Consider the following 20148-nt stretch of genomic DNA (forward strand, 5'->3'; position numbering starts at 1 on the left):
AAGATGTTCAGTTTAATGTCCTATAAGACAAAGAAAAAGCATAAAATGCTCAAGTGAATGTTGTTACATTTTTGCTTAAAAAATGACTGAAACGATTGATGAAATAAAAAATAATTTGCAGAAAGCGATGATTATTCTCAATCACCTAATGATAATAATCATATAATTGTTGCATTGTATATAATTATTTTTGACAGTATTAAAGCACATGCAATATTTAGTGATGCAAAATAATGGTTACATGTATTAATTAGTATTAATGTTCCTAAAGTTTTTATTTTATTTTGTTTTAATTGTTTATACTTTTTACATTTCTACCTGTTTGTATTGTAAATTGTTACTTTTTAAAAATATGTATTTTTAACTTGTTTATTTGCTAATACCTTTCTTTTTTCTTTTCTTTTTTGCTATCCACGTTGTTGCTGTAACTCTGTAATAAATAAGCTGTAATAAAGGAAAACTTAATCTTAATGCATGTTAAGACACTTTGAATTGAAGAAACATTTATTTTAATGTCACCATAGCTACAGAAACTAAAGCCAGTGCAGAAATGTAAGTTCTGTTGACCAAGTATATTAAGCACAGGTGTACAAATAGCCTGAATTTTATTCAAGGTACAGCAGGAGTTCAGGTCATATTATCTTTTCCATCACTGCTTTTTCAACACTTGCTTTCAAAGCCATACTCTGGGCTTTTATTTTTCCCTGATTGCAGGTCTAGACAAGTCTGTAAAACGAGAACTCATACGGGTCCTCTTCAATAATGCTTCTTATCTGTATATCATAAATAGTTAGTTGTATATGTTGCACTTAGTGTGATTAATGTAGAAATAATTTATATATTATGCGAGAGAAAAAATATGTGCTTTTATTATGTATCATTTGTAATCAAGCTGTGGCTTTGCTACATATAAAGTATTGTTTATGATACACTAGAGACTGTTCCCCAGGCTGTATAAACAGGATGCCTCTCAGAAACAGACAAATACAGCACGTGTAGTTTTGGAGATTCCTTTGTGACAAGGCCAGGATATTATTTTGACAAAGTGCCCATGTTGTACTAACAGTTCCTCCACACGGAGACCTGGTGGAAGTCTAAGCCACCCTTGCACCTTTTTCCTGCGTTGGCGTTGCTGTCTTGTCATTGCACAAAAGTGGCTGGAAAAAATGAAGGCAGAGGAGAGCAGTGCCAAGTGTATACAGTAAACTGGAGCTGATGAAGCAAATGGGAAGGGAGTGGGAGAGGAGGGCCGCCAAACGGTCTGAAAACACCCAGGAGAAAGTCAGAGATCAGCAAAACATCAACATGATCAGAGTGTTTATGAAAAGGTGGGGTTTCATGAAGACTATGTTAAAAAAAATACACCTAAAACTCAATCTTGGATAATAACCTAACCTTAAGTCTAACTATATTAAAATGTTTGTACTATTTCACTATACAATACTATTCCATGCATATTGTACTATGATTTTTAATTCTACACCCCACATATTGTTCTATACTGTATATGTCATACTAAATACCCACTATACTATACTTGTATCAAGATATTTTACTACGCATAGATTAGATTAGATTTTCCCACAATGGGGAAATTTCCAGTATTACAGCAACAAAGTGGGTAGCAAGATAGAGAGAAGCTTCAATAAAAAATAGTAAAAATAAATAGTAAACAATTTAGCAGAAATTACATTAAATTAAAAATTAGCAATTAAACAAATAAAAAATATTTTTAAAGTATCAACAATTTACAATTTAAACAGGTATAAATATAAAAAGTATTAACAATTAAACAATAGGAAAACTATACTATACTATACTATACTATATGATGATATACTAAACTATATGTTACTATACTATTTTATACTATACTATACTATATGTTGATATACTATACTATATGTTGCTATATTATATGTTACTATACTATACTGTACTATATGTTGATATACTATACTATATGTTAATATACTATGCTATACTATATGTAACTATACTATACTGCACTATACCATAGGTTACTATACTATACTATACTACACTATACCATCGGTTACTATACTATACTATACTACACTATACTATATGTTACTATACTATACTATATTATACTATACATGCTGTACCATACTTTACTATAGCATTATTCACTATACATCTTTTACAAGACCTTCACAATAATATATTTTACTACATTGTATTACACTGCATCATATTATACTACATAGCTGTACTGTGCTTTACAATAATAATATACTATACATCCATAAATATAGTTTTCCCATAGTATATTATGTTATAATACAACACTGATTCAGCATATATTCAATGTTACACATATTCAATTGAAAATAGTACAAATACCATATATTTTATGTTGAGACTGATAAATATTATGCATAATAATATAATATATATATATAATATTATGCCTGCTGAATGCTGTACTGTACTACACTATCCTGTACTGTAGGGTCATATTCTATACTAATACTACGCATAAACACACTGAGAATGCTGCTGTATGACTCACAAGGCATATCTCCCCCGCTCATAAAAATCCATTCATTGAAAATGCGTTGGCCTTGGTCTATTGTCAGTGTCTCCTGCTTGTCTCTCTTCATGCCTGTGACCCTGCCACTATTAAAATCCACATAATAACCAAACATCATTGAACAATGGCATTTTCTGTTGCATTCTTAGCCATTGGCAACATCTTATCAAATTATTCCAGTGTGCTTCTGTGACCGTGCCCTTGAGTGAAGCTGGTTGGCAGGCAACCGTGCTCATTCTGATGTACTGCCAGGCGAGCACTGGAGAGAAAGCATTACTGATGGTAGAAAGGCAGACAGTCATACATGGACCTTGGACAAACTCTGAACGAAAGGAAATATGTGTGAATAAGAAGGCGAACGAATAAGAAAGACATAGGCCTATTGTTGCTTTACTAATCAATTAGATTGTTGCCACATTTCAGGACAATTAGGAAAATAATAAATTGTGAAAAACCATATACCAATTCGGTAATTGGTATAAAGGGGATATGTGGTGAGAAAATAAATGCTACACTCACACCTACTGGCCAGCAGTTGTACTAGCTCTGACTTTTGAATCGTATGCCACCCAGAGGCTTTCACTGGTTTCCCACCTCTCAATTCAAAACCCTGTTAATCAGGAACTCCATGTGCACATAACAGCCCATTCCCGACCTAAACATGTGCAATTCATCAACTTGAAATCAATTTCTCTCTCAAAAACTTTCCATCAACTGAAGGCAACATCATAATCTCACAGGAAGGACATTTTCAAACAACAATGGAAAACAACAAATTCTCCACTTTGGAGAGAATATTCATGGAAAAATCTAATTCGCTATTTCTGCACTCCATATCAAAAGAGATCATATTCCAATCAGACAGAATGTTGGAGATGTGGAAGCAAAGAGGCGAATCACTATCATATATTCTGGTGTTGCCCTGTTGTGACCCCATTTTGGCTGAGCGTACATCAAATTCTAGAGACTGTGTTTTCAACAAAAATATTTTTCTGTTTCAATTTGTTATATTTGGTGGATCTAGAGGAACTGGAGTGGAAGAATAAAGATAAATATTTAATGAGAATATTACTGGTGGCCTGTAAGAAATCAATAACGAAGAAATGGCTGATGAGGGAGGCACCTATAGTGCAGATGAATGGATTGATATTGTGTACAGCATCTTTGTAATGGAAAGAATTACTTTCAATTTAAGAACACAAAAAGAGGTATTTATTGAAAATTGGCTAAAATGGATCACATATGTCTCTACCATACGACCGGACTTGAGGTAATCTCAGATTGGACTTTCTGAATACTTTCATTTCTTTGTACCTTTCCTTTTTTATTTTCACTTTCACGACTGGAGGTGTTTTCCAATCCCCTTTTGTACGCTTTTACTTTTCTCTTGATATTTTCTGTATTTGTCTATAGGTCTTCATGTTGATTGTTTGTTTGTTCATTTAAATGTAAAATCAAAAACCAATAAAAAGTAAATGACAAAAAAACAAAAACGTGTCATTCGTGAACAGACCCCTGCCCCGTCCAAAGTGTACGTGGACGTTACGTCACTCGAACAACAAAGAAATGATGGCTTCAATTACAGTCGTAAATATTAAAATACCAACATAAACAACCACGTGAATGACCCAATAGAGTTTTTATCGCAAGCAGAAACAGTGGTGTTTATGATGCCGTGCTACTGCTGAGTGGTAACAGTGCTATATAAAGTGCAACAAATGTCCCAAATGAAACATAATCCTACACCGTATTAACGTGTAGGCCGGATACCCAGCTCAGGAGGAACACTTGAAGGCAGCAAAAGTTTAGAACAGAGTAGTGATATATCTGTGGACATGGAGGGAAACAAGAGCAGTACGGATACAAATTTTGCTCCAGGTACCTAATATAACTTGTTTATTATTCACCCCGTTGCGACAGTAGAGTGAATTAATACATTGGCGACGTTATGTAAAGTTACCAGTGAACCGTTAGCTAGATAACTGGCTGAGGCAGCCAGCTGTTTGTAGCTCTAAGGTTTGTGTTTTTGAAACTCACTGGTTTTAAAGTCACAATTTTCCTTTTACTTTTAGCTATAAGGAATGTTAAAACTCATGAGGGTTTCACTTTTAGCAGCATCTTTGTGTTGAATTCAGGTCAGTTCATCGGAGACATAAGACAAAGTTAGACCGTGTAACCTAGTTCCGTGTAGCTGGTTGCAAGATACGAAACGTCAAACAAAACTGCGTTAAAAATGTAGGCAGCTAAATTTCTTATAGCTGACATAGACATATAAAGTATACTACAAGACCTCATATGAGCCATTGGAGTCTTGTGATAAATTCGGCTTGCAATATGTCCACCTAAATGCATTTAAATAGTCCTTGTACCATACCGTTAGATGTTTTCACTGTTTTCACTCATACTTAATGTGTCTTTCATATGTATTAATGTGGAATTTGAATACCATTTCTCTCTGTTGTGACTCAAACTCTTACCTTCAAGTTAATGATTAAGTTTTGTCCATTTATCACCTTAGACCCAGGGTGGGCAGGTACAACACATGATGCCCCACGTGACCCCATCTCAGAGGAAATAATCAGCAGACAGCTGAGTGAACAGGGCCGGTTTGCCTTTGCTGCACTGTGCGGCGTCTCTCTGGGCCAGTTGTTTACTGGGACTGAAAACAGGTAACAGAGCTGTGAAGAATAAGGTCATCATGACATTCTGTGCGTGTACTTCCTAGACATATCAGTGCAGTCATTGTGTTGTAGGCTGATCGCTTCAGCTTTTGTCTGGTAAACTAAAAATCTACCATTTAATGTTCTCTATTTCCCCCTAACATATTATTTAAGGTATTAATGACTTGTGTGGTCAGTGTGATTGTCACACCTACAACAAACACAGTAGAGATGATACTGGTACTGAATACAGTAATTACAATAGTATAGGTATATCTAAATGTATTGACCTTGTCTCTTCAGAATGATAAAACTTCAAAATCAATGTTGGACTTCAGTCTTTAAGAAATTTCAGACATTCGTCAGTTGTTGTTTTTTTTCAAATCCTCCTGTCCTTTTCTCAGAATTCTAAAAACAAAACTCTTTTCTCACACTACATTCACAAAACCCCTGATTCTTTTAGCAAAACCATACCATCGCCTCAAAATAGTTTTACCTGTTCTCAAAACCAAACAGTGTTGTCAGATCTTGAACTAATTGGTCAAAGTAGAAAAAACTTCTAAGCAGTCATTACACACTACACCAAAAAATTGAAAACACAGTGTTCAAGGCATGTAGCTCATGGTCAGATTAAAGTATAGCACATGCATTTTGCATCTCAAAAGTAAAAAAAATTAAAAAAAAATAGAAAAAAATTGCACAACTCAGTGGATTCCGCATTAACTCTGCATTGAAACATAGGTACTGTGAAAAAAACATCCTGAAATTTACAATTACAAATTAAACTGTTCAGCCTAAAATGCAGTGGAGAAAAACTCCTCTATCGCATTGAGGAATGGAGAGTATGGTTACAGAAATTTGGATTCACATTGAATCATTCTCTCACTTTGACAGCATGTTGAAAACTAACATTATCCCAAATGTTGTCTTGACATGAGAAACAAGTGTGATCAATTTTGAATCGTTGTGTTCAATGGATGACACATGTTTCCTTTGTGTTCATGTTTTGTCACTTGTTGTTACCATTATGTATCACAAGTGCATTACAGTGTCTTATTGCATGAGAATTGTGTTTAGAGTTTTGCAAAAGGAATGACTGAGATCTGCAAATAGTGTTTTACTAGATGAAGATAGTTTATGGTTTTGTCAAAAGGATGTTCGATTCGGGGAATGAGTTTAGACAACTGAGCAATTTATTCACACAACAGGAATTAGTGTTTTAGCAATTGAGAAAAACTGTAAAACCTCCAGGAAATCATGAGGATTTGGCTTTTATTTATTTATTTATTCTTCTGCATGAATGAAACATTTCTGAAAGCTGCTTTTTCCTGTTCCACTTGTAAATATCCATGTGCATTAATGAGGTTCTTTTCAACTAAACTGTGGAGTAATAATGCATTAACTGAACTGTGAAGCTGAGGAGATGAGCAGTTGTGTGTTTCTCAGTGTGTTCAGGGAGCAGTATCTGCAGGGCTTAGTCCAATGGCTGAACCTGGATGAGTCCGTAATGCCAGTTATGGGAGCTTTCCTGTCCGGCCTGGGCTGTGAAGGCAACGACACCTTCCTATCCATCTTACAGGCCGAACCACTGCTGGCTTCTGGGGCCACCCCCATTGTACAGGTGACTCAAAATTCTATTATATCTATTATTTTGTGGTTGTATTATACTGTTTAACAAATACACTTAGAAAAAATTAGAGATGCGTCATGTTGTGTCTGGTTTTCTACAAACAAACTATAGATTATAACCAGCTTTCACTTTGTTTTACAGGATCTGGTGACTTTTTCTGTCAAAGATGGTAAGAATCATTTGAGGAATTAATGATTTTAAGTTAGTGTAAATTCACTTAAGCCTGTTACTTCTTCACTTCTATGATCTGTCATGTACTCAGGCCAGTATGATGCCAGATCGAGGGTTCTCGTCCGTCATGTCAGCTGTCTGCTACGAGTCCTTCCACAGCAGCTGGAGGAGTTTGAAGGAACACTGGGAGAAAGGTTGAGGGAAGGAGGAGAGGAGAGCGAGTAAGTTATGTCTTAATTTTAAATAATTCATGACAATATGTCTGTCTTAGCTTTACTTTTTGGACAGATCTTATGTGTGTCAGCCTATTTAAGCAACAGAAGTGCAGCCACACTTGTGTCCAATATGCAGATGGTTGTGTTGCATAAACAAGCAGCTTATTGTTTTCAAAAAGCCCCGTTAGGCGAGTAAGAGGAGTCATCATTGGACGAGCTGCCGTGGGCAGAGGAACTTTGATTGTTGACATTTCGAAGCCCCGGCGCCGGCGTCGGCTACAGCCCGAGGCATTTTGTTTTCGTGTTGTCTGTCTGTTCGTAACATTCTCTTGAACTGGGTGTCACGAGAACGCCTTGTGGAAATTTGGCACAGACGTCTAGCCAGTGAACCAGTCAGATCTGCAGAGTTCATTTTTTGTTTGGCCCCCTCTCATTCAGACAGATTTCACCCATCCTGGCCCCAATCCCAACTGTTTATCTCATAAAGGGCAGGTTTGATACAATGATTGGCTTCCAGCACAATGCAACAGGTTCATTAAACTCAGATTAATCTATGAAAAGTAGGCAGTGCTGATCAAATTCGAATCAAGATACTGTTACTGTGTTGCCTATTTCAAGCCTCAAATGTTTTCAGAAACACATTTTAGTGTGCTGTCAAACTTGAACTCAAAGCTGAACTGATTAGATATTGGTTGTCAAAAGACATTTTGGGCCATAACTCAATACATTTATATGCTGACTAAGACAAAAAATTTGCACAGGTGCTAATAGGGAAACTTCAGCTTCACTGTGACATCATAATGTTCCCCTAAAATACTTTTCTGGCCATTATTCAATGCCATGACCCGGGAACAGACGGGCAGACATGGATGTAAACTGCAACTTGACTGGATGGGGAAGCATACAGCCGTAATAAACATATTAATATTTTTAAAATATATTTATCACCAGAATAACTTTACACACCAGCTTTAATGGTAGAATAACGCAGCAGCTCTCCCGGTTTTAATGGTAGAAATGCGGTAATGCTTTCCCGGCTTAAATGGGTTAAGTGATATAGCCTATGGAAACTGTGGACATTTCAATTGTGCACGTAAAACACTGGATCTCATCAAAGTAGTGGCATCTCTTTCGAGTAGCAATGGGGTCACTACACCTATGAATATATATACCAAAATGGATAATCTGTCTGATTCTGCCGCCATTAGAGAGGAGTCCTCTCGGCGACGGAGAAGAGAAAGAGGGCGAAAGTTACGACGCTACCTCCTCATTGGACTGGCGACCGTGGGTGGAGGAACAGTGATTGGTAATTATTCCTGCTTCACGTGCCTTTGAGAGTTTTAAATGGAGATTTGCAACATCTAGTATCCAATGTGGACATGTGGACCTCAACTGATAACCTAATATATGGATAATTAAATCACCACAGAGTGTGAAGACCATGAGAGTAATACATAAAGACTGGATCTTTCACACTTTAAGAGATGTATTATTTCCTCTGTAGACTTAACTCTTCTCTAAAAGGCTTTCCCTTTCCACAGATTGGCATTTTACTGTTCTGACTGCACTCTTTGTGCCTTTGCCAGGTGTGACAGGTGGGCTGGCAGCCCCCTTGGTGGCAGCAGGGGCCGGTGCTGTGCTGGGGGCAGGCGGGGCTGCTGCTCTGGGCTCAGCCACTGGCATCGCAATCATGGCCTCCCTGTTTGGAGCAGCAGGAGCTGGACTGACTGGTACGAGTGTTGAAAGACACATGATTCTCTGCTTCAACAAGTTATCATCGTCAGAATTCAGACTGAACTTTATAACTCATGTTTGTGGTATTACCTGTAGCTTTTCTCATCGTCTTCTCTATTTATCGTCTTCTCTACCCATGTTTAATGTTTATACATTGTCTCTCCAGGCTATAAGATGAATAAGTGTGTCGGAGCAATAGAAGAATTTGAATTCCTGCCACTGAGCTCTGGGAAACATCTTCACCTGACCATCGCCGTGACAGGGTGGCTCTGCAGTGGTAAATATGGTAAGTCACTGTCACTTCAGCCACTTCCAATTTCAAACTATATATCATGGCTGTAAAAATTAATTGATATTATTTTAAGGGATAAAATAACCAGATTAGACTCCCTGGTTTTGATATTTTTTCAATCAGACGTGTTCACCTTCAGACATCATGGCATCATAACAACTGAATTTAAAGGGGACATATTATGCTTTTACTTATTTTCTATCATGTATATAATGTTTCAATGTTGCCTGTTCATATGAAACATGGCAAGAGTTTGAAATAATACAGTAAAACAAAACCTCAGCTTTCTGGCCCTCCTGAAGACTCTACTCATGTTTATGAACCCTGTGCCAGATTTCTTTACATGTGTTTCTGCTCCAGTTATGTTACCTCAGTGTTTACATTACATACACTGCTACATGTAGCTACATACAGAGAAATCTGCAAAATTGGTTGCTGATGATGTGACCCCCCCCCCCCAGTTTCTGTTCACTGTAGTGTAGTTTTTTGGTTTAGAAACTTTTATTGGTGATTTTTCACAGCAGAAAGTGTCACTGATGTACTCCGTTACAGTCCTTCCACAGCTTCAATGATGGGACAGAGACTACAAGAGTACACATGCCAGAAAATACACGGTACCAATCAGAGCAGCCTGGGCTTTTTTGTGAGAAAGGCTTAAAGACACAGGCGCTAAAACAGAACCTTTCAGACGGAGGGTGAATCAAAGTGTATCCAGACAGGCAGTTTGAGACAAAAAAGGTGTTCTTTTAACGTGAAAACATGTCATTATGTTCTAGTAGAGCCCCAAAATGCAAGTACGAACCTGAAAACTACTATAATAGGTCATAAAATTATTTGAACAGGGGAAATCATGACAAACATACAGTACCAGTCAAAAGTTTGGACACACCTTCTCACTCAGTGGTTTTTCTTTATTTTTATTAAGTTGTAGATTAATATTAAAGACATCAAAACTATGATGGAACACTTGTGGAATTATATAGCAAACAAAAAAAAACCACTGAATGAGAAAGTGTGTCCAAACCTTTCACTGGTTCTGTACAATAAAGATATTATGAAAAGTATGGAAGAAACAAACACTAAATGTAACTTGGAAAATGTCATAAATAAGCTGAATATTTTTGAAGTTTTGAATTAAGTCTCCACAATGAATTGTGTTTAATCGAAGTAGTTTGATGGGGAAAAACAAGGGAAAATATACATGACAAAGCAAGAAAAGCACAGATGTGATCAGTTCTGCACATAATGTTGTAAAACGGATGTCCACCTGAGATTATGCAAACAAACCACTTAAAACGATACAGCTCTAAAATGCACTCAGTTCCAAGCTTAGTAAGCCCCTTCACACACAATGGCCAAAAAAGCACTTCACTTCCAAGTGCTGCTTATGCGTTTCCATACATAACAACATGACCGCTCTTTTCCAGGGTCGTTCCAGGCCCCATGGTGCAGTCTGGGCGAGTGCGGGGAACAGTACTGCCTGGTGTGGGAGTCCCGTTTCCTCAGGGATCTGGGCTCAGCCATGGCCTCTCTGTTGGACGGGCTGGTCAGCATGGTGGCCCAGGAGGCACTCAAGTACACGGTGCTGTCAGGTAAGAGGATGGCCAGGCAGCACTTTAAAACCTGACAAGTTAGTTCATTAAAACTATGTGAGGAAACCAGTTGCCTTAATCCATTTAAGTTTACTAACTCAAATAAATGAAGTAAAAACAATTATTGTTTTGTAAGTAAAGATAACTCATACAGTCATGGAAAAAATGATTTGACCACCCTTTTTCTTCTTCAATTTATTGTTAATTTTAATGCCTGGTACAACTAAGGGTACATTTGTTTGGATAAATATAACGATTACAACATAATTCATTCATAAGAGTTTAATTTAAGAGCTGATATCTAGCCATTTTACATGGTTTTCTTGATAATAACCAACATCATTATCAAGAAAACCATGAGCTATTTTTGTTGTTATCATTATATTTGTCCAAACAAATGCACTGTTAATTGTACCAGCTATCAAAATGAACCAGAAACACAAGAAACCAAGGGTGGTCTAATATTTTTTTCCATGACTGTATGTCTAGAGTTGTTGTGACATGTGTATTATGAGTTAGCAGTACTAATTCCATTTATTCATTCATTAGCGGGAGCATTAGCGGGAGCGAGAGGCGGGGTATTCCCTGGACTGGTCACCAGACTATCGCAGGGCTGACATAGATACAGACAATTACGCTCTCATTCACACCTACGGGTGTCACCAATTAAACCTAAGTGCGTGTTTTTGGACTGTGGGAGGAAGCCGGTGGAGCTGACACAGGGACAACATGCAAAAACCCTCTTACTGTGAGGCGAGAGTGCTAACCACTACACCACCGTGTAGCCCTAATTCCACAGCAATTACAGTAATGGCAACTTAATGCTTCTTGTATTGCAAAATTGCTGAATTACTGAAATTAATCAACAACTATCTTCCAACTAAAATAACTTACTACATTATAGTTGAGATAACTTAAAATTACATGAACCGATTGCCTTGAACCAATCAAGTTGCATGAACACAATATAAATGACCAATCTTTGATCCAACTTAAATAATTTATTAAGCTGAATGCTGAACATTCATAACTACAAAACATTTCTTCCTAGGAAGCACTTAGTCTGCTCTGTTTTTGGAAACATGTGCTTTTGATCATGTTTTCCATGCCGATATTTAGGGAAGCCCTGGGAGGCAAATGAGGAACTAATTCTGGTGATTCATTTGTAAGTCTGAGTTTTAAAAAAAATCTCTTAAAAGCAGGGGAAAAAGTATTCTTTCCAAGATGATAATTCTAAATTATTTTTTTAAATTTGTGAAACCATTGCCAGGATAATTTTCATAAGTGTGTGAAGTGCACCACTACCCCTTCAGTCATTAAAGACTTCATGTTTTCCTCCAGTTTACTTTAATTTTCAAATTTATTTATTTCCAAAAGAAAGACATGGCAATAATGTTACATAACTTGCTAACACACAATATTATGTAGATTGTGCTCAGAATACATGGAGGAATTCAAACTCACCTGGAAGAAAATATGAATAAATGCTTAATGAATCAATTTAAAACATGGCAATGCACTTAAGCCTCTTGTGGCCAAAAGGAGTATAACAACAACAAGCACTTAAATCCTGACAAAAAAAACTTGGAAAAAAGTACCTAACAAAAAAATTTTCACCAGGCAAAACTTTTTTCCCCACCTGTTTCCAAGATGATTTTTTGGAAAAGAAGTAACTTAAAAAAGTTTACATGGGAAAACACTTTTTCACCTGTTTTTAAAGTAAAAAATCAACCAATTTAGATCAAACAAGAAATGGATCATCAGAATTATGACTCTCACTTTGCCTCTCAAGGCTTCCATAAATATCTGATAGGTGATTTAAAAGTTATTGCTGATATAGCATTGATTGTCTGTATTTAGTTTATTTCTGTTTAACAATACTGACTTTCTTATCTAGCCATTTTTATTTTTAAGGTTGATTAAGATGTATCCTTTTTTAATCCCATAATGGGGTAATTCAACCTCTGCATTTAACCCATCCTTTTTTTACACACACAAGTGAACACACCATGCAAGGAACAGTGGGCTGCACATTGTATTTTGTTGTATTGACTTTACATCATCGCACCATCCAGGCATCGTGGCGGCTCTGACATGGCCTGCGTCTCTGCTGGCAGCAGCCAGTGTCATCGACAACCCCTGGTGTGTTTGTCTGAACCGCTCAGCAGAAGTGGGGAAACACCTGGCCCAGGTTTTAAGAAGCAGACAGCAGGTATCCTACCTCATAACCTCTATTTACTGTAGTGAGGTGCTGGAAAGTAACTAAGTACATTTACTCAGGTACTGTACTTAAGTACAATTTTGAGGTACTTGTACTTTACTTGAGTATTTCCATTTTATGTAACTTTTACTTTTGATACTTTAAGTACATTTTGATGCTGATACTTTTGTACTATGACTTCAGTAAGTTTTGAATGCAGGACTTTTACTTGTAGTGGAGTAATTTCACAGTGTGGTATTAATAATTTTACTTAAGTAAAGGATCTGAAAACTTCTTCCACCACTGCCGTAGTGTACCACAATGTTGTGTCGCTCTGGAGGGGAGAGTTGTATGTTTTGCTTACACAGTATTAACTACATTAGCTCACCTTCTGTTTGTTGTCCCTTAGAACAGTAAAACAAAACCTAACATGAGGTGCTTTATTTATTATCCTGGAATATGACCTCATGATCAGAAGATAATAACTTGATTAAGATCAGTAAACACTAGGAAGATTAAAGCTCCTTCATAATTCTGCATCTCTTTTCTTATTTTCTGTATTTAAAGGGGAAGCGGCCTGTCAGCCTCATAGGTTTCAGTCTTGGGGCCAGAGTTATTTATTACTGTCTCCAGGAACTTGCCAATGACCAAGGTATGAACACCTTTCTGTGGATAAACCATATTTTGATTATGGATCCACATCCACATTTCAATGCACAGACTCTATAGAAAAAGTGTATGTAGCATTCTCGCTAATGGTCAGCAGGGGGCGAATAAACTGGTTGCAAAAAGAAGTCAGATTGTATAGAAGTCTATGAGAAAAATTTGATTGTACTTAAATCCAGATGTCAGCTGTTCATTTATTTCTGTAAATACATTTTATTTCAGTCCAATCAATATACTAATATGGTTGAACCTCGCTTACCAAGCTAGCTAGTGCTGCGATAGCTGAGAAGTTAGTTCCACCTTCTCTTCCAAATATGGTCACATCTGGCTCCAAGAAACCAAGATGGCGGCAGCCAAAACGCCAATCTTAAGGCTTCAAAACCCTGATCCACAAACCAATGGGTGACATAAAGTATGCTACATAGCCTTTTTTATACAGTCCATGAGTTTATTTTTAAAGCCAAACTAATCCTCATCTTTCTTTTGCAGATTAGAATTATAATGATGTGGCCGGAAATAAAAGTGGTTAATGTGGTTATACCTTGTGTAATCAAACCATAATAACAGGGTACCTGCGGGGTCTTAAAAAGTCTTAAAACGAATAATTTTAATTTAAGGCCTTAAAATGTCTAAAATTGTCGTAAAATGTCTTTTAAAACAATTTTGAAAAATCTTTAAAATGTATTCACGTTACTTTTATTCAAAAACAAATGCAGAAACTTCAGTCTCACTTTTAAATATTTGGATATTTGAGGAAGCTATAACATGACTACAAAACGGAACTAAGTACATTTGCTGTTGGCTGCAGAGTTTTTTAATGATGTTCGCCAATATTTTTTTTTATTCTGAGTTCTAAACAAATATTAGGTCACAGTAGAGAGACTTCTGGTGTTTTTAATTAGGTTAAGCATGTTTTATTCCAATGTGACAGAGCTGTGAATAGATTAATATACTTTGCAAGTTATTCCGGGCTTCCGATTTTCCTTCATGTCTTTTGTACTTTTTTACCAGTGTGGATGTGAAATGGGTTTTATATTGTATTCATTATAGTCTTAAAAAAGTCCATGTTTTCTTAACATTGTCTTGACAAACTAGTTGAGTCCTATGTTGTTGTGATTCATTAGGTAGTGAAGGAGTAGTAGAGGATGTAGTCCTCTTGGGGGCCCCTGTGGACGGCTCTGAAAAGGCCTGGGAGAGAATGACCCGGGTTGTGGCTGGAAAAATAGTCAACGGCTACTGCAGGTAATCTCACAGAGCTCTATCTTTCAGTATGCACGGAGTAACTTATCATTTTCTAAGTCATTGTAAGTTACGGGCTTTATGTTTTGGCTTCAGTTGATTCAGACAGCACTTTACTAAGTATTTAATGAATAAATGACTGTCTGAACTGTCCCCCTGTCAGAGGGGACTGGCTTCTGGGGTTCTTGTACCGAAGTTCAGCTGCACAGCTGTGTGTTGCGGGGCTACAGCCAATCAACATCCAGGATCGGCGTATAATCAATGTGGATCTTTCCTCTGTGGTGAGTCAGACGTTTTATTTATATCAGGCCTGCTGAAGTTACCCCTTAATGAATAGTTTTTCAAGTACATATGAGCTGAGATCATTTCTCACCTTTTCACCTCTCAAGAAAAGACACACGCAGCATAAATTTACTCTTTTCAAGAATAAAAATGTCACATTTGTGAAAAAAACAAAAGGCGTCCTTGACTGAATGATGTGAGATCATTGAATACGGAATTTTATTAGCACTTCAAAAGAGACATTTGTATTCCTCAAAAAAAAAAAGAAGATAAGAAAAAAATAAGGCCCCTGCTGGTCTGGTTCAGTTGACAGCAATGCCCTTCTGCCACCCTGTAAATCGACATGTGGACAACATCTGGTGTAACAAAACAAGATTTCAGATTTCACTCAACGGATACATGACATGTCTGAGGCACCATACACTATATACCTGCTCATTTGATTTGAAGAATAAAAAACTTAAATTATGCAAAATGTACAAATAAATATTTCTTAGTCAGAGGCAGTAGCCGTGTTTCCATTCACATATTTTAATTCAAATTTTGAAGTGTAGAAAACTGTGTAGAAAGGTCAAAATTGGTTCAAACCTCCTCAGTCGTGCATAGTGTTTTACGCTCACGCTTACGCTCTTTATGTGCTAAATGTGATGTGGAAATGCTTCTGCTGAATGAGTTGTGGCACAGTAAACATTTAACTCACTTTAAGATTGATCAGCTAATTTCGCTGTTGTTGACGTCTTCCTGGAAAACGTATATTTACCAGAATTAATTGGTTAGATGGCCAACTTGTCTTCAGCTCAATACCTCTATTTCAGTCGCCATCAACTACATTTGACAAAAGGCCAAGACTTTTTCTAAGCGGACACTGTGGGGGCCGAACTTTCAAATAAAGAAAATATAATGTACTTATGCCTAGTTAGTAGAGGTGGAAATCACCAGAGACCTTACCTTACCCTACTTGAGTCACAATACAATATTATTGCGGTTTTAAGCATTTTGCGATATGGTGAGTATTGCAATACAATATATTGCGATTTAAATGTTTAACTGCATTTTATGTCCACAAAATGAAATTCAATCAAGAATTGTTTTCTCTAATAATAGAAAATTCTCAGTTCTGAATTGGGAGGCAGCCGTGTATGTAAACAGGAGACTTGTGGGAACCCAGAGAGTCTATTTTCATTGAGATAGCATGATGTTAGAGGTCACATGACCCCACTTTGAAAATCACCATGAAATGTAAAAAAAAAAATAACTGCAGCGTTACTTCAACAACTTGCCAACACGATATCCTGACTATAGATACCTTAGATCTTCTAGTTTCATATGATACCAGTATCTCCAGTATATTCCTAAAAGTGAGCCCACTACGGAAAACAGCTGGGCGCCGGAATGCTAAATATCCATACTTGGCAGCCATGAATAGATATAATATTGCCACACAAAACATCGCGATACTATGCTGTATTCATTTTTTTCCCCCCAGCTCTACTAGTTATCATTGTTTCATATTTTCACCTAATTACTAAATTCCTTCTATGTTTACACTGTGTTCCAAATTATTATGCAACTGAGTTTTTTCTCCGATTTTCCTAAATAGTCGATGCAAATGACAGTCAGCATAATTTAAGTCATCAACCGTTAGTTTAATTAATTATAATGTGATTGGACAAACCTCCCAATGATAACAGTATATTTTCAAAAATAAAAAACTTAAAATGCACTGTTCCACATTATTACGCACGGCAGAGTTTTATAACATTTTATAGGTTTTTAAGAACTGAAACTGCTCATTTTTGGATTTTCCAGCATTCGGAGGTCATATTTACTGAAATCAAAAGCTATTTCAATCAAAATCATCTTAACAGGTCAAGTTACATTTTAACATTGGAGCCCTTATTTGATAGCAGCTTCACAATTCTTGCATCCATTGACCTTGTGAGTGCTTGGAGAGTTTCTGCTTGAATATCTTTGCAGGATGTCAGAGTAGCCTCCCAGAGCTGCTGTTTGGATGTGAACTGCCTCCCACCCTCATAGATCTTTTGCTTGAGGATGCTCCAAAGGTTCTCAATAGGGTTGAGGTCAGGGGAGAATGGGGGCCACACCATGAGTTTCTCTCCTTTTATGCCCATAGCAGCCAATGATGCAGAGGTATTCCTTGCAGCATGAGATGGTGCATTGTCATGCATGAAGATGATTTTGTTACGGAAAGCACGGTTCTTCTTTTTGTACCATGGGAGAAAGTGGTCAGTCAGAAACTCCACATACTTTACAGAGGTCATTTTCACACCTTCAGGGACCCTAAAGGGGCCGACCAGCTCTCTCCCCATGATTCGGCCCTAAACATGCCTCGCCACCTCCTTGCTGACGTCGTAGCCTTGTTGGGACATGGTGGCCGTCCACCAACCATCCACCACTCCATCCATCTGGACCATCCAGGGTTGCACGGCACTCATCAGTGAACAAGACTGTTTGACAATTCGTTTTCATGTATTTCTGGGCCCACTGCAGCCGTTTCTGCTTGTGAGCATTGGTTAGGGGTGGCCGAATAGAATAACTGATAGAATAAGGCATAACTGCAAGCCTCTGGAGGATCCTACACCTTGATGTTCGTGGGACTCCAGTGGCACCAGCAGCTTCAAATATCTTTTTGCTACTTTGTAATGGCATTTTAGCAGCTGTTCTCTTAATCCGATGTTTTTGTCTGGCAGAAACCTTCCTCATTGTGCCTTTATCTGCACGAACCCATGTGTGCTCTGAATCAGCCACAAATCTCTTAACAGTACGATGATCATGATTAAGTTTTCGTGAAATATCTAAGGTTTTCATACCTTGTCCAAGGCATTGAACTATTTCACGCTTTTCGGCAGCAGAGAGATCCTTTTTCTTTCCCATATTGCTTGGAATTGGTCATCTGCTTAATAATGTGGAACGCCCTTAAGTAGTTTTTCCTTAATTGGGCTTACCTGGCAAACTAATTATCACAGGTGTCTGAGATTGATTTCAGTGATCCAAAGAGCCCTGAGACACAATACCATCCATGAGTTTAATTGAAAAACAAAACATGTAATCTTTATGACACTTAAATACAATTTGCGTAATAATTTGGAACGCGGTGTATTTGCCTTTATTAGTGTCAACAGACTCAACATAGGAAAACCAGCATGATAGGACTAGATACTTGCGAACGAGAAAATGCTCTCAGACTTCCGCCATGGAAGCAGTTCACTGAGGAGTGATGGGTAATAACTGTGAAAAGTATGCTACATATCAGACTCATTTTTTTCCTCCTCACATTTTCTGAATTCATGAGGCCATTATTCTGCAGGCCGGGGAGGAGGCTTTCGCAGGCCGCCAGATTATCACTGCTCCATAGAGGTGGGGAGAAAAAATCAATACAACATAGTATAGTAAAATTTTGCGTGGCAATATTATAACATAATTCATTGCCGCCAAGTATCGATGTGTAGCCATCCGGCTGTCAGTATTTTCCCTGAGACTGTAGTGTAATATACTGGAGATACTGGTATCATATGTGCGTCAGGAAGTTGTCAAAATAACGCTTTTTATATGTTTCATTCAAAAAAATTCAGAGCAGTGAAGCTTAAAGATTTTGAAAGTTTGATAAAATGCGGCAGTTGTTGTCATCCATACATGTTTGATATGAGTTCAGTTGAAGATGAATAGACAGTTTTTGATTGAATTTAATTTTGTGGACACAAAATGCAGTTAAACAGTTAAATCGCAATATATTGTCGCAATACTCAGCATATCTCAAAATGCCTAAAATCACAATAATATTCACACCTCTACTGCTCTACCTCCTTTTACTCATTCTACTAGTGGATTACAGCCATGACGACTTCCGACCAAACTAAGCTACAGCCTTGTTTATTCGCTGCAAACCAGCTGATCAAAATGTGCCAAATTTGCATTTCTTTTCTGCATCTTCTCAGAAGCTGCCTAAAATGTAACTGAATGGAAACAGGGCTAGTAAAACCATGTTTCTGCTCCCCAGGTGAAAGGTCACTTGGACTACATGCGTCAGATGGACACCATCCTGGTGGCAGTGGGAGTTCCCACCAAGGAGGTCCCAGGAGCTGCCTTTGCTCTTCCTCAGCTTGTAACATTTACAAAGGGGACAGAGGAAATCCCTGACCAAACCCCCGATGACCAACAAGCGACTGAGACACAAACCCAAGCTGAGGAGGCTGAGAAAGGAGACGTGAAAGAGCTGGCAGAGACGGAGGGTGACGGCTGGGAAATCCCTGATATTTCAGACCTGCTGGACTCATTAAATGACACAGAATCAGACAGGAACAATTTAGCACTTACTTCTGAAGAGACTGCACCTAATGACGACCCAGCGTCTGATTTTAACGTTGCAGAGGGGGCTGACCCTGATAATGAACACATATCATGGAGCTGGGATGACACACACTGGACAACAGAGCACACACACAAACAAAGGCAGCCAAACTTGTAAAGAGCATGTTACTGGACCAGCTGCTTCCCTGTAAAATGTTGCCTTCTCAAGTTTGTTCAGCATCAAAGCTTTGTCGGAGAAAATATTCATTCCATTCCCATCACACTGACACGCAGAGATGGCCAAAGATCCCTGAATTAACTGCTTTGTTTAACCATGAAGTGTTGTTTTTAGTCTTTAATTTAAGAACAACTTTAACTTTTGTAAATGAAGTACTTTTTTTATATAGTGTCATAATTTATTTTCCGTCACATACCTGTAAATATTGTTTTCCAGGTATAGAGGATGCTACAAAACAGGTGATATCTCTGTCCATTAGCCTGGTTGCTATGGATATTATCACAGTAATTTAATTACCATAAGGCCGGAGGGTAATAATGTGAAGTGAATGTCTCTTCTTCAAGGCCTTTTATCTCCTCTATTT

General features: G+C 37.6%; 1 protein-coding gene across 1 annotated transcript; it reads left to right on the top strand.

Moving 5' to 3' along the window:
* Positions 1 to 4323: 4323 nt before the first annotated feature.
* Positions 4324 to 19948, top strand: tmco4 (transmembrane and coiled-coil domains 4). Its single transcript, XM_059334021.1, has 14 exons — positions 4324 to 4435; positions 5076 to 5226; positions 6664 to 6838; positions 6989 to 7016; positions 7110 to 7239; positions 8442 to 8539; positions 8820 to 8963; positions 9134 to 9253; positions 10687 to 10851; positions 12927 to 13063; positions 13619 to 13703; positions 14842 to 14959; positions 15120 to 15237; positions 19257 to 19948. Exons 1-14 carry the CDS (start codon positions 4393 to 4395, stop codon positions 19722 to 19724), a joined length of 1980 nt encoding a protein of 659 aa, XP_059190004.1. The 5' UTR covers positions 4324 to 4392; the 3' UTR covers positions 19725 to 19948.
* The last annotated feature ends 200 nt before the right edge of the window (positions 19949 to 20148 follow it).

Source organism: Centropristis striata, chromosome 5, assembly GCF_030273125.1.
Source record: "Centropristis striata isolate RG_2023a ecotype Rhode Island chromosome 5, C.striata_1.0, whole genome shotgun sequence".
NCBI lineage: Eukaryota > Metazoa > Chordata > Actinopteri > Perciformes > Serranidae > Centropristis > Centropristis striata.